At 32.3% G+C, this 15,585-nt stretch overlaps 1 protein-coding gene and 1 long non-coding RNA gene across 17 annotated transcripts in view; both read left to right on the top strand.

Annotated features, from left to right (window-relative positions):
* Positions 1 to 12,012, top strand: part of LOC148628546 (uncharacterized) — a 37,903-nt gene extending 25,891 nt beyond the window's left edge. For 5 of the 16 annotated variants that reach the window (XM_088589686.1, XM_088589714.1, XM_088589751.1 and 2 more), the window contains 5 exons: positions 2,329 to 2,370; positions 3,804 to 3,914; positions 6,128 to 6,166; positions 9,224 to 9,283; positions 11,290 to 12,012. In XM_088589686.1, the coding sequence (XP_088445812.1) occupies positions 2,329 to 2,370; positions 3,804 to 3,914; positions 6,128 to 6,166; positions 9,224 to 9,283; positions 11,290 to 11,536 (499 nt within the window). In that variant the 3' untranslated portion in view covers positions 11,537 to 12,012. The remainder of the gene's footprint in view (positions 1 to 2,328; positions 2,371 to 3,803; positions 3,915 to 6,127; positions 6,167 to 9,223; positions 9,284 to 11,289) is intronic. The other 11 variants (XM_088589723.1, XM_088589779.1, XM_088589786.1 and 8 more) reach the window with 3 other exon arrangements.
* A 1,659-nt stretch (positions 12,013 to 13,671) lies between these two features.
* Positions 13,672 to 15,206, top strand: LOC148628547 (uncharacterized). Its single transcript, XR_015923840.1, has 2 exons — positions 13,672 to 13,798; positions 14,622 to 15,206. It is a non-coding gene; the product is annotated as an uncharacterized LOC148628547 (long non-coding RNA).
* Positions 15,207 to 15,585: the final 379 nt, after the last annotated feature.

Genomic DNA, 15,585 nt, shown 5'->3' on the forward strand with positions numbered 1-15,585 from the left:
TCCCATTCAACTGGCTCATGAAAAATTTAGGTAATGTTTTGTTTTCGTTTTTGTTCTTTTTTTTTTTCAATATGGATATCCAGTATAAATCAATTCGGTGTTTAATTACATTTTTACTGGGTTTTATAATCTATGAAGTGAACTAAAGGAATACGCTGTCTTTAGTTACAATGCACATCAATCAGTTGTCTATATAACAATATGCCAATTATAGTTAATTTGTTTTTGTCCACAACCAACAGAAACTGATGCCGGTGTCATTCCATCAGACTCCATGGTGGGGTCCAACCTAGCATGATGCCCCCCCCCCCCCCATTAAACCTTACATTTTTCACTTTCATTTGTTTGGGCTGTATAGACAAACGTCATTTGACACTCCCTTAATTTTATTTCGTTGGGTAGGGAGTGTGAACAAAAACCAACAAATTTAAATGTAATTTTTTAAGTCATACCATGTGGCTCCATGGTGTGCTCCAACCTATGATGGTTCCTGGTATTCCATGTGCAAAAGCCATAAGTTTCAATGACCTTTGGGTTCAAAAACAAGACTTCCCCAAACCTAACCTGTTTCGGCCTGTGCAGCAAAACATGATCATTTGATACTCCCTTAACTTTATTTTCATTAGGGGAGGGGGTGTGAACAAGAACCAACAAATTAACTGTAATAGGTTAGTTGTTAAAGCAGGAATTTTTTTATTGTGCAGGTGTTCAGTAATGCATTTGTTGGTATTTTAAACAAATGTCAGCAGATAGTGAATCTTGCTGTTATACATGCCTGTATTGATAAAGTAATTAATTTCAAATTAAATGGCAAAATCAAGTTGATGAAAGATGATCAATTATCAAATTCCTGTTCAGGGAAATCTATTATCAGCAATGATAATAGATGTTTATTTTTCTATATTATGAGTTTCATTGTTGCTCATTCACTAAGGCCTTACAAGTTACACATTGTAATGTATTTCTTAGGAATGCTTGTATTTTTAGCAGAAAAGGAAACAATCTTCATCACATTCCTGTTTTTGTCTGTTTTAGTACATTTTTTAATGTCATTTTTCAATATGTATTTCTCTGTAGAGTAGGAAGATTATAAAAATCACTTTGTTTTCAAAGTTTTCATAGACTGGCATCTGTTTTCACATTTTTGTCTGGGTTGCACTTGTGCAAAGGGAATATTAGGTAGCAAAAATTAATGTTTGTGTGCATAGTGAAATTCTTTACTCTTTACTGCTTTATCAGTGTGCTCCAGCCATATGTAAGAAAAGCCATGACAGTGCTAAATGTTTAAAATGATCTAAAATAGTACAATGCTTGAAAATATTACACAGCTAAGAACACAGCAGCAGGCACGGATTAATAGGGTGAAGACCTGACATACCCAACCCCTTCCCTTATATTGGTGGAATTTTTCGTGTTAGATCTTGATTTTCCACAAATTCTACGCCACAAAATTTTCTTGCTGTGCATCACTCTGCCATTCTATTCACGCCTCCTAACCTGATATGATGGAATCCGCCTCTGAACAGTTATTGCCTCATGAGATCACTGTAGCTTTATTTCTTAATTCTGTCTTTGAATGAGTTCCTGATTCATACAGCAATAATTTTTTTTTCAAAACAACTTACTATTTCTTTAATATTCACAAATAAATGTGATTTGTTTAAAGCTTTTAGGCGTTATGCTTTTCTCCTCGTTAACTCTAAGAGAAAACAGATTCTCAATTAAAATATTATTTCTTTGTATGAAGTACATTTTGAATTTTCTAGGTACAGTTTTATAGTGATAAACAAACTTTGTGGTAAAGGATGGGGGTTTGAATTAGGTATATAATTACTTAATGTATACATATAGGGCACAAAAAAATGGAACAAATATTGGATAGCAGGTAATTTTCACGGGATGCCAATTTTGGTATACGCTATTTTAGTGGTCTGTCTAAAAATGCAAAAAAAAAAAAATCTGCAAAATATTTACTCTAAGCTTCATGAGTACTTGTACCACAACTTAGCATCCGCCAAAATTACAATCGTCAAAATTTTTAGCATATACTTTTTTGCCTCAAAATCACAAAATTTTACACTTGCTAAAATAACCTGCTTTACTGTAGTACGTATTGGAACTGATTAATGATCTCCTAGCAGAATGAAAAATTCTTTATCATAAAAAACAGTTGTACATTTATCATAACAAACAATTGTACTTTTAGTGATATGATTCTTATGAATTCAACATATTCTGCCACACTTGCCCCTGTTGAACACCTGTATTTCTTTTGTATAACCATTAACATGCAACCAAACATTTCTGTTTTATTTTTTTGTACTATAGTAAACCTAAAGATCCTGTTGACACACCTGAACCCAGCAAAAGGTAACAATGAAAAACAACTCCGATCTCTAACCGGAAATTGTTATTATAAGGATTTTATTGTATTGTAATTTTAGGTTCAATCTGTGGCTATTGAAATAATCTATAAAATTGTGTTTTAGTATGACAAAAACTTGTGAGATTATTCATTTATGAGCTAGGTTTATTTTTGTTTCACCTGAAGACCCATGTGATTGTCTCATATACTGATATTCTGTTTCAGGTTTTATTTTGACATCAGTTTTACTGTGCCTTTGAAATGGGTTGATAACCATTAAAGTTGTATAATTCTCCTGACATATGTAAAATGAAAATAAGGACTGATTTTACAATGTTGATTTCTTTGTTATTGAGGGAAATATGGAGTTTATAGTGATATTAAAATCTATTCATATGTCTTGATATAGTGGCTTTGTAAGATTGTGTAGGATTGCAAAAATCAACTTATATAACATTTACTGCTTTAAGGGGGTACACAACACCTAAGGGAAATAACTCTGTAAAAATCAGCAAAACATTTTATTTAGGGACATTAAACTCAAAGCATCTTAGTGATTAGTTGAAGTAGCTACTATATGTTCATTGAAATTATTTCCTTGAAACATTTGGTTAAAATTTCTTGAAATTTACATATTTTGCCTCTTTATCCACATGCTTTTATCAAAGTAAACCACTGAATAACATTTCAAGAAATATAAATGAGCAAAATAAATTTTAGAGAAGATGTTAGATACACCCTAAATATGGAGAAGTATTTCTGAATCATCAAAAGAACTCATCTTTAAATCTATTAATCTTCCTAGAAAATCATTTAGAAATAAAGTCCTTGATAGGTTTAGTAGAATTATAATTTTAGACTTAAGTTATCCTTGAATACATTGAGACCTGCTTGTTTTGATTAGGAATCAATAGTTCAGTATGATTGAGAAATAAACCCAAGCCCAATTAGAAAATGATTTCATACAGTCTAATTGTATGAGATGATAGTATTATAAATAGGTAAACATATTTTCACTTAACCCTTTGGGTATTTATAACACACCCATGTTGAATCTGGTACTATTAGTAGCCAGTTTTAAATCAAATTGCAAATTAAAGTCTGTTGTCAAGTACTGTCAGTGTACTTATTGTAAATGAGTTTTTATATGTTCTAAAATGATTTACAGCAAATGCATTTCTTATCAAATAAATGATTGCTATACTGTCCCATTATATGAATTTATGAAGCTGGTCTTAGTCCCTCTTTGTACGAAGCAAATTTTAAAGAAAGATAATTAAATGCACCACTGTCTCTGTTCTTTCTTGTTGTTTTTTTCAAGAAACTGAATAGTATGAATTAAATTGTCTTTGATACTGTTCTTTTACACATTATGAACTCTTTGCCAGTTTGGCTTGTTGTATCTAAGTTGGTGTTTACCATGAATTGTATTTTGCAGGTCGGTGAGTAGGAGCCGTAGTAAAAGTCCAAAGAGAAGCCCCAGGAGACGAAGGTCAAGAAGTAGGACACCAAGGAAGTCTTCTCGTAAATCAAGGAGCAGAAGTAGAGAGTATGTATATTCTTGTTTGTTTGTTTGTGTTTGTGTAGCATTGTAGATGTTGGAGTTTTACATTTTATTATTGTAAGGGGAAGGTTTCTCATAAAACTAACCTTTTTCATGTTAGCTCACTTTGCCAAAGGCCATGTGAGCTATTGCCATCACTTGGTGTCCGTCGTCATAGTCGTTAACAATTATACAAAACTCTTCTCTTCTGAAACTACTTGGCTGATTAGAACCAAACTTGGTATAAATGTTCCTTTGGGGTATCCTGCATAGAACTGATATGGGGATTTTTGATTCGTCAAAAAACATGGCCACGGTTACTGAAAGTAGAGCATAGGGGTTAGACAGTAGTTTTTCACATATATCTCCAAAACTGTTAGGTTTAACTAAATTCTTACATAAGGTAAAAGTGTGCAGCGTGATAAGATCTATCTCTGGTCAATTTTGGTTTTAATCTGTTAAGCCATGTTGGAGTTATTGCCCTTTTTCAATGATTTTTGCTATTTTTAGCTGACCTAGCCAAAGGCGTCGTCGTGGACAAATTTTAAAAAATCTTCTCCTCTGAAACTACTGGATTGACAGGTTTTAGACTTGGCATGATAGTTCCTTAGGGTGTTCTGCACAAAATGGCCTTTGGGATTTTTGATCCATGAAAAAACATGGCAGCTGATACTAAAAATAGAACATAGGGGTCAGATTGCAGTTTTTTGCAAATAAACCATTGCCTTTAGCAAATTCTGGCATGTGTAATATTGTTCAGCATCATGAGACGGACCTATGCTGAAATTTTCAAAACGATTGGTCAACTGATGTAGGAGTTATGGCCCCTGAAACAGATTTTTTTGCATTTTTCTTCTCAAAATCCATAGCACAGAATTAAAAGAAAGTTGACATATGTGTTCCTTAGGGTATCCCACACAAATTGACAGATGGGATTGTTGATTCATGAAAAAACATGGTTGCCATTACTAAAAATAGAACAAAGGGGTCAGATCATAGTTTTTTGCAAATAACTCAAAAACTGTTGCATTTAACAAATTTCTGGCATGGATAAAATTGTTAAGCATCACGAGAAGGACCTATGCCGAAATTTTCAAAACCATTCATTGACTAATATACGAGTTATGACCCTTGAAACAGTTTTTTTGCTGTTTTTTTTTTTTTACATGTACAACTTTGAAAATCATCTTCTCTAAAAGATCATTGAATGAAAATAAGCATAATAGTTCTTTAGTGTATTGTGCTCAAATTGATTGTTGTGATTTTTAATCTGTGAATAGATATGGCTGCCTATACTAAAAATGGAACTTAGGGGTCATAAGACAGGTTTTTGAACAAAATTCAGAAATTGTTGCCTTTAGCAAAATTCTTGTTCAAGTCATGAAAATGCTATGAATAATTTTAGTTGATTTTAACGTAGCCTGTCTCATTCCTTAAGTTTTTCAAATAAGCAAATGGTTAACCAGGTGAGCGATTCAGGCTCTCTTGAGCCTGTAGTTGTTTTATAGGGTATCCTTAACGACAGATTTTTGATCGCTGAAAAAAACATGGCTGCTGTTTCTAATAATAGAACAATGGGGTCAGACAGCAGATTTTTGCATACATCTCCAAATCTGTTAGATTTAGCCAATAGCTTTCAATTGCTGAAATGATCCTTACTATAAGGCTTACAAATGTGTCCAATGAATCAAATGGAGTCAAAATTGTCTGACAACTCCTTGTTAGAGTTATTGCCCTTAAAAGGCAAAAATTTTTAGAGATTCAGGTACCTGGGGGCCTCTTGTTTTTTACAGTTTTCAGTCAATATCTTGAAAACAGTGATAGATTAAAAGAAACTTTCAATTGTTGAAATGATCCTGATAAGCCCTACCAAAGACTTCTTGAGTCAAAATTGATGGAGAACTTCTTGTTAAATGTATTGCCTTTGAAAAGCAAAATTCAACCAGGTGGGCAATTCAGGCTCCTTGGAGCCTCTTGTTTAACTAGAAATCATTTCCTATATCATTAAAAGATGGCAGTATTATTTAGAAAAAAAAATGTGTGGTTTTTTGTTTTTTTTATTAATATTATGTCATAATATGTTTATCCATGTTTATGTTAGTATCTTTTATCTGAAATATGAGTTGCATAATTCATCCACAACTTTAAAAATTTATCTTTATCAATCAAGTGAACAGAACTGAAGGAATTTAATTGTATATTTTATTTTTTTTGAACAGTAATAAGGAGAGGCATATTAATGCCAAAATTTTAGATAGGTAAAGTTGTATCTTAATTTTTTTTTCTTGTTTTTTTTTTTTGCAGCTTGAAAATTTTGATTTGCGAACTAACTTTTCCTATTTGCTTGAGAAAGTATAATTTGGATGAAATATTGTATAAATCTAACTTCTTACAATTCTCATCATGGCAGTACTTTCAATTATTGTTTTCCTCCATGTTAATTTTTAGTCTGAAATGCTCTTGAAATTTTAGTTTTCCTATTTGTTTTTTTAAGTTGCTTCTGGTTTTTACGCTTATCAATTTATTGTGACCAAAGTTAAATTTTTAGCATCACATGGTATCTGCCATTCTCCTTTGGCTTTACATATAACAAATCTTCCTATCTGAAGCCATAGATCTGATGAAGCTTAATTTTTGTCACAATAATCTTTGACATATATGGTTTTGGGTCAGCTGCAGTCTGCCCTGTGGTTTGAAGGTTTTCTTATCTTTCATTGAAGGCCCATGAGTGGACTTGAGCTGACATTTTTCATCCTGGTGGGGTTGTTTTTCATGAACCATATACTGTGAAAGTACTTTAATTCATGGATGCCAATTTTCATGGATTAGGGAAGATACACAAGTTTGTGGATTCTTGAAATCGTGGTTTTTAGGTTTTCAGTATACACATCAATGGGAATCTCATTTTTGTTGGGAACCAAATTTCGTGGTCTGGCTCACCAAAGAAAACAATGAAAATTGGTACCCCTCGAAGAATAGTACTTTCACAGTACCAGATGCTTCATCAAAAGTTGTCTTACTAGAAAATTTAAATTGATAATAGTAAACATATGAAATATAGTAGAGCAATTTAGGCTCCTTTGAGCTTCATCTTTTTTTTTTCTTTTGAGCTTTTTTCCATGTTTTCTCATCGTGGCAAGCTAAAACATCCTTAGGAACTAATGAACTTGTTTCCCTCCATTGTCAATGAAGGTTAAACTGGGGTGTTGTAATGCTACCACCTTTTGTCTGCTTTTCCTTAACATTTTTTATCAACACTGTAACAGTGTTGCTGTCATCATTGTTGTCAGCTTTGTGTGTAGACATTTGGTTTCTTGACGGTAACTTGAGAATAAGTGTATGGACTTCTATAAAACTGATTTATTTTAGGGGTCATGGCCTTGTCTGTTTACAAATAGGAGCCAATAACAACATATTTCCTTTGTTTTGTAACTCATTTGTTGACCAATTTTAATGGGGTTAAACCTGAAAGTCTTGAACCATTTAAGTTCTTTGATATGCTAATTGAGTCTTAATATGTACTGATAAGTTTGATTTTTGGCCCTGTTTTCAAGTCAGTCATACATTAATCTATGATTGAATCAATTACTTTGTGTGATTTCTATGAAAATGAGAATTATTTAGGTTTGGTAAACTTTTGTTTTACAAATTACTTGAGTATAAGTGGTTGCTTTGAAATTTTACCACGAAAGTAAGGTTTGGATTGAATTTTGGGGTAGTGGTCCCAACTATTTAGGGATATGGAACCTAAAAGGTGGCCAAAAACAACAAATTCTGTAATGTATCAAGCTTGAAAGCAGTATCTGTTCAGGGTTCCACCTCTGCAGTCTTTTCGACATTTGATTATTTCATGTCTAGAATGATTATTTTTGCTTTCCCAATACATGTATTACATCAAGATTAAAACTTTTATATATTTATTCCCATTTCTATGAACCCCTACGTGTCAAAAATTTATACATGTACTTGTATTTATTTATTATGTACAACAGAGGCACATCTTAACAAGTTTTACCAAATTTTTAAAATCAAATGAAAGAAGCTATTGCTTAAATAATTAATTAAATTTACTACTGAATCTAACTTCATTTGAATGATAGATACTCATCATGATGTTAGATTCTAATCATTACAATAACACAATTATCCGAAATTATTTATAGACCTTAATGTTTGACATTTCCATGTTATATTCATTATGAGAAGCAATATTTGCAATCAGTCAGTCTGGAAGTGTTCTTTGTTTAATATCCAGGACAGTTACTATCTGATTCAACGTATCTATGATTATAGAGACAGAATGTAAACACCCTATATTGAAATTTTGTTGACTTTTCGTTAGGGAAACCTTGTTAAAAAAGTTATTAGTCATGTTGTCAACATCTAAATGTATCAGGGATTTCTCTGGACTTCTTGAAACTCCATAAAAACTATATTATGATCATAAATTTTACTTGTATAGGCCAAAGTAAACAACATCCTAGATTCTCATCCCTTCCTGACCCAATTTTTTCATCTCCCTGAGATTGATTTTTTTACCATTTAGGTCAATTTCTTTTAAATTGACAGCATTTTTCACTTAAATTGATAAAAAGTCAAAAATAAAATTTGCCTGCGCACCCCTTATTTTGAAAAATGTTCGATGAGAATCTAGGAAGTTTTTTTATAAAGGCCTTACTTTAAAATGCAGTAAAGTGTATTGAATGTATTTCCTGTTGTATTCCAGAATTTCATATTAGGTTATTTACTTCTGTAAACAAATAAATCATCTCATCCTTCATTTGGTCCATGTACCATAAAGTGCAACTTCTCCTAAACCATTCTATGGATTTTCATGAAACTTTATATGAAGCTTGAATATCATATGGCAATTTGCTTTCAAAAGGTAAACTTGATTTAAGGGTTGTACATGAAAGCACTTGAAGTTTTTTACTTGTTAACTGCAACATTTTCATCTTGTGTTTTCGTGGTCTCACTGTAAATATGTTTATGACAACCTTGTGATGGTTTCATTGGGAAATAACAGCTTTTGGCATTTATTGTACATTTCTGATGAATGTTCTTTCATTTATTATTATTTCATGTCAAATTAGTGGTCATTATATAATATGAAAACTACTTTAAAAATGTCACATTAATTATTTTACTTTAGTTGTTACACCTTATTTTAAATTTGTTTGCAGGTACATGAAGTTGTAAGCAACTAACTTGAATTGTGCCCCTTATAAATCATACTTATATTTCTTTGTCATGAACATGAAAATATGTAAATACATGGTATCAAAGCCTGTAAAATCTGCTTTTTTTGTTTGTAGTAGGAAGAAAAGATCAAAGAGAAGTAGAAGTAGAACAAAGAGATCGAGATCTAGAAGCAGGTTTGTCTACAAAGTTAATTTTATGTGCTGTTCTTTGTAAGAATCAGGCAGTGGGTGAATCATGGTAGAAAAAAAAAAACACAAGTTTTTCCATGAAATCTTATTCGAAATGTTACCTGAAAGCAGAATTTTTTTAGTTTAACTAATTCTGGGTATGAATTTTTTTAAATTCATTGCAATTTCATCATCAAACTGTAGAATTAGGATAGAAAACATCTGACATTATGGTTTCTTTGTTTAATAAAGATTGAAAATTATATTGTCAGACTGATTGTATATGCATGTTCCAGAATTGATATCTTTTGCCTGTATGTTATAAATACTTGTGCAATGTACTTGACGAAAAGTTAAGTGATTTGAACCATTATAAAAGATAAGAGTTATGCAATTTTATTAGTAAACATTACTACATTCTCAAGAAGAACTAGATGTTATCTTAAAAGTTAGGACTTTCTTGATGAGGAAACATTATAGTGGTAGACGTGAAGATGAAATCAATGACAACTTTTAAAAATAAGTTTTCAATATTTTAAAAATATTTTTTTTATACCACCACAACAAAATTGGGGTTGTATAATGTTATGGTGCAGTCATTGTCATCATCTGGGGGCACTTTGTTTCCTTCTGATAACTTAAGTTGTGGTTTACCAATCATTCTGAAATTTTTATATGATTTTACTAATCACTAAAAGAAGGTTCATTTTTAATTTGGACATTGTGCCTACTGCTGTTTTAGAAAAAGGAGCCAAAAAGGGTAAAAATAGGTGTTTTATTAAAACCCATGTAGATTTTTTTTTTCAATTTTAATTATTCTTTTTTTATTGTGTACCATATTTAATTCTTGTAAAAATGTATGTGCAGATTTTTTGTTTTGAACCTTTTCAAGTTATAGGAGATCAAAGTTGAGCAACACTCAAAAACTTTTTTTTATTTTTGGTCTGAGTTTGAAAATTTTTAATTAAATTTAAATGTTTGTACAATATAGTATCCAAACCATTTGTTGTGTCTATAATAAATTGTAAGTCCTTATGCTTAAGTGTGTCAAAAACTAATATTGTGTCCACACTTGACCCAACTGTTCATGGTTCTACCACTGCAGTTGTATCATGCTGCACTCAGCAAAGCTTTTTAATACCTTCTAGTTTGAGGTTCTATATTGGTCTATATTTGCTCGAAAAGTTGTTCTATCTTGTAGCCCTCGAAGGGACTGTAGCCACTAATTTCATAAAATCCTTTCGTTTTTAGCTCACCTGGCCAAAGGCCATGTGAGCTATTGCCATCACTGGCATCCGTCATCTGTCATCGTTAACAATCGTACAAAACTCTTCTCCTCTGAAACTACTTGACTGATTAGAACTAAACTTGGTATAAATGTTCCTTGTGATATCATGCACAGAACTGATGTAGACAGTAGTTTTTCACATATATCTCCAAAACCGTTAGGTGTAGCTAAATTCTGAAAACAGGTTAAAGTGTTCAGCATGATGAGATCTATCTCTTGTCAAATTTTGGTTTTAATCTGTGAAGCCATGTTGGAGTTATTGGCCTTTTTCAAAGATTTTTGCTATTTTTAATGTTATTTCTTTCAAAAATCTCCTCCGACACTACTTGACCAATTGAAACCAAACTTGGTATGAATGTTCCTTGTGATATCCTGCATAGAACTTATGTGGGGATTTTTTATCCATAAAAAAACATGTCCCCATTAATAAAAATAGAACAGACAGTTTTTCGCATATATCTCATAACTGTTAGGTTTAGCCAACCACTTTCAATTGCTGAAATGATCCTTATTATAAGGTCTTCAGGGATCAAAGTTGTCAGGCGACTCCTTGTAAGAGTTATTGCCCTTTTTTTTGACATCTTGTTAATTTATTACCCTTGAAAGACAAACTTTAACCATTTGAGCAATTCAAGCTCCTGGGAGCCTCTTGTTATTTGTTGTCCTTAGGTAGTATTACATGTATTACCATTGAATGAAATACTGTCATTTTATTCATTTGTAGAAGTCGAAGAGAAAAAGACAAGAGGAGAGATAGAAGCAGAGACCGTGAAAAGAAAAGGAGACATAGAGACAGATCCAGGGATAGGGAGGAAAAATCAAAGGAGACCAAAGTAGTTAGAAACTATGATGAGGAGGAGAAGTTACAAGAGGATTATAGCAGCGAGACAGACTCCTTGCAGAGACAGGAACCAGCTGCTGAACCTAATGACAGCAACCTACAATCTGTTGATATGGATATGAGTGATTGAAATTTGTTAAAAGACTAGTTTAAATATTGTTTGTAGACATTTTGATATTTTCTAGTATGTTAAATGTCTGAAAAGAGAGTATTGTTCGTACACATTTTAATATTTTCTAGTATTTGTTAAATGTTTGAAAAGGGGAGTCAGTAGTGAAATTTTGCCAAGTAGGCTATTGGCATTCCTCATCAACACCTTGTTGTATTTGATTGGCAGTTGCAATGATACTGCTTAATTCTGATACATGTGTATTGTTATACACAAAATGAGCTATGTTTCATTGTTGTTAAATTCAAATTATGTCGTAAGTTCAATCATGTTACATGCTTAGTATGGTTAAAGTTGGTAAAGAAGATGAAAGTAACATAGCTTTTGTTGTTGGAATTTCAAATCACCTTATAATTATTGTACAAATACATGTGCATGCATTTTAAAGAATGAAGAGGAAATATCAGGAGTACAAATAAATGAAGACTACAACATAATTTGTTGTTTCTTACATAAGAAAATGTTGATTTTATCCACAAAAATTTTAATTTGAGACACCCATATAAAAATTGAGCATGACTACACCATTAATTTTGGAGTTGGATGACAAGCTATTTTCTATACGGATGCTTATAGAGCAAATAGTTCTTTATACATGTAATAACTTAATGTGTTATAGTATAGCATGGGCACAAACTTGATTCCATAATGTCATAATTTGGATGTGAGGAAATTAACAAGAGGCTCCCAGGAGCCTCAATAAATTTCACAAGGAGTTGTCCAAAATTTTGACTCAAGAAGACTTTGGTAGGACTTATCATAAGGATCATTTCAGCATTCGAAAGTTTCTTCCTTTCTATCATAGTTTTCAAGATATTAGCTGAAAACTGTACCAAAAAAAGGTCATTTTTCACCTTTAAAGAATCCATATCAGAATTTTGGAGATGTATGTGAATAACTACTGTCTGACCCCTATGTTCTATTTTTAGTAATGGTGGCCATTTTTTTTTTTTTTTGTTGACATATTAAAAATCTCCACATCAGTTCTGTGCATGATACCCGAAAGGAATATTCATACCAAGTTTGGTTCCAATTGGTCAAGTAGTGTCAGCGGAGAAGGGTTTTGAAAAGTTTCTAATGACGACAGACGCCAAGTGTTGTCAATAGCTCACATGGCCTTTGGCCAGGTGAGCTGTAAAAGGCTTTACTAGTTTTTTTTAAATTGAAAGTACCTTTAAAATTTAGAAGAGAATATGAATAACAAATATCTTCTAACATCGTTGTAGTTCTTAGAACATTTTTGAAATGCATTCCACATGCTTAAATACACCACAGGGATGTTCCCATCATGGTAGAGAGACAATGCATAAACTAGACAAAATTATATAGATGTCTAATTTATAAGGCCAGAGAAAAAAACTTGTCTGTTTAAGGTTTACCTACCCTTGTTTTTATGCTTACCTTAGGACATTTTATTTGTGTTTTAATTTTTTTATGAAATGCCGCTAAACAATCATTTTTCAGTTGAGCAAAATGTCTATATAATATAAATTCAGAAAATAAAATGATTTTAACTACCTACCGTATTTTTTCATCAAACGTAACTTTAAACAGACTTGTTTTTTATCTGGGACTAAAGAGTTGGCAATAGTATGGCTGCATATTGTTTCTTGTTAAATGGAGTATTATGGAATATGACTCCAGTCTTGATGTTTCAGGGCAATACATAAAAGTATTGCACAACATACATATCAAAATAGGTATTGTAGACAATTCAGAATCTACGATTGGATATAGGCAAAATATAAATGTGTAACAGATATTTTTCTGAACAAAATGTGTGGAATGATATTGGTAGGTCTGTCTGTTATCAATCATTCTTTTCAGTTGCAAGTATGGATATCTGGTTGTGATGTGAAGCATTTACCCACGGCTCTAATGGTAGATAAATTAAGTATACGCGTATAGTCGGAGAGATAGATGATGTCTGATTATATCATTTGGTGATATATCCATTTAGCTATGTTGAATTTCTCATAGAGTATGAATTTTCGTTGAAACAAAATTACCCACGAGAGTATGATTCAGTCTACCAAAAAATTATCACAAAGTAATATGGCAATCTAGCTTTAAGAGGTTCGAGGCCACTTTAAGGTGTGGTAAATACATTCTCAAGTTTAAAATGTAATATCGTATATTACCAGATGTTAGATTTTTTTCCGCATTGGTTAGCTGCATGATTATGGCAATGTAATTTGTAAATTGTAACAACAATGCTTTAAGGTCAGTAGTTGTCTTCTATAATGTACATCTGGTTATTTACATTACTGCCTATATTCACGGACAAATAGAAACACGTGACTATTAGATATCGAGTAGATTCTGAAATCCCATCTCGTTTGAAAAATAATGACGTACAATTTCATAGACGAAAAAGTATCTGGATTTCTTTAATTTCACCCAGGATGAAAGTTTCAATCTTGCATATTCACAATAATCAACTGGGCACGGAAAACAAGTTTAGAAGTTGTCGTTGCATGCTTATAAAGCAATGCCATAGGTTACCAAGATTTTCATAAGAAACTGATTTTTTTTCTGGAATTTTTTTTTTTGGCTGTAGTTACGGATCGTTTTTTTTTTCCTAAAATCTCTAACACTTCTTCCGTTAAAGTTCAGTGTCAAATACTAATTCTAAGATGACGTGGTTCAAAGTTCTGCAGACCTCAGCCATGGTAAAAAAAAGTGATAAAAATACGATCTACATTTCGTGCTACACATAGGCTGCGTCTAACAATGCGACATAAATGGCAAGTCCGTAATAAAACAATGATAAGATGGAGTTTCCGTGATTTATTTTTTAAATATATCAGACACTCGTCCTGCATTGTTTCTATTTACCCTAGACTTTTTACCATAAACTTCAATTCTGACTTTTTTTTCAAATTCCACCATACCCACTTTCCCTTAAAACAGTATTCTTAAAATATCTTGACCAAAAATTTTGCTTTCCATAAGAAGTGACTAGTGTTCATTTTCAATCTGTGGTATTTAAATACTTAAAATTTTCGGATACTCTACTTAACTGATAAAAAATATGTGGTTTTAGGTACTGTTGTGCAGGAACCACTGCACAGTAGAGGTATAGCCTGCAACCATTTCCTCAATAGGACAGTGGATAATATTGGTCGTATATTTCCTGCGACGTCCTTCCTTGTCATGTCAGATTCAATTCCATGCAAAATTATTTCATTCCCGTAGAAACATCTTAAGATGATTTACTAATATGATAAAGTCGCTATCACACGTTTTAGTGAACCAGCAAAATCACGATGCCATGTCAACTTAGGATTATACTATGATTAAATGCCTTAAAAAGGACGCTTTTAACAGGCGCGGATCCAAGGACGGTGTGCCTAAATAAGTCTTTTTTGCACGAAATCTTAATATTTTCAAAAAAACCTTCTTGCCTCGCTACGCTCGGCATTTATTTCTATTTACGAACACCTAACTTCAAATCCTTGATCCGCCTCTGTTCAAAGTAAGAAAAATCAGTATTGGTGACGTGTAACGAAGATTTATTCTAATATTAAACGCTGAAAGCGGGTTAAGTAGCCACTCGACCACACCTGTCCGTCATTTACTACTTTGTGTAATGTGTAACTCAAAAAGCATTGAATAAAAATCATTCAAACTTTGTTGTTTATACACTTATTGGAGATGAGCAACTTATATTATGAAGAAATTTCACCAGTGTTAAAAACCTTATATTTTCGGCACTGTACGTTGAACTAAGTAAATTTTCGTCTTCTGTGATTCAAAATGTTTTGAACCAACAGTGATGTATATCAGCACCATCTGCTCCAGTGGTAGAATATATCTATTTTGCCAGAATTTTTTTGGACTCGACTTGATTGTGGATCGGTTTAACCATTAACAATGGCGAAAAAGGTACAACACTGATGTACAGACATGATGGGTCTTGCTTTTTCAACTGTCCTCAGGTTAATAAAAAAGATCGAGTATTCCTAGAAATATGTCGAGAGCGCTCGTGCAGTATCTATACACAGATA

The sequence above is a fragment of the Perna viridis genome, chromosome 1 (assembly GCF_037379345.1).
Source record: "Perna viridis isolate PV_CMFRI_1.1 ecotype Kerala chromosome 1, ASM3737934v1, whole genome shotgun sequence".
Classification (NCBI taxonomy): Eukaryota; Metazoa; Mollusca; class Bivalvia; order Mytilida; family Mytilidae; genus Perna; species Perna viridis.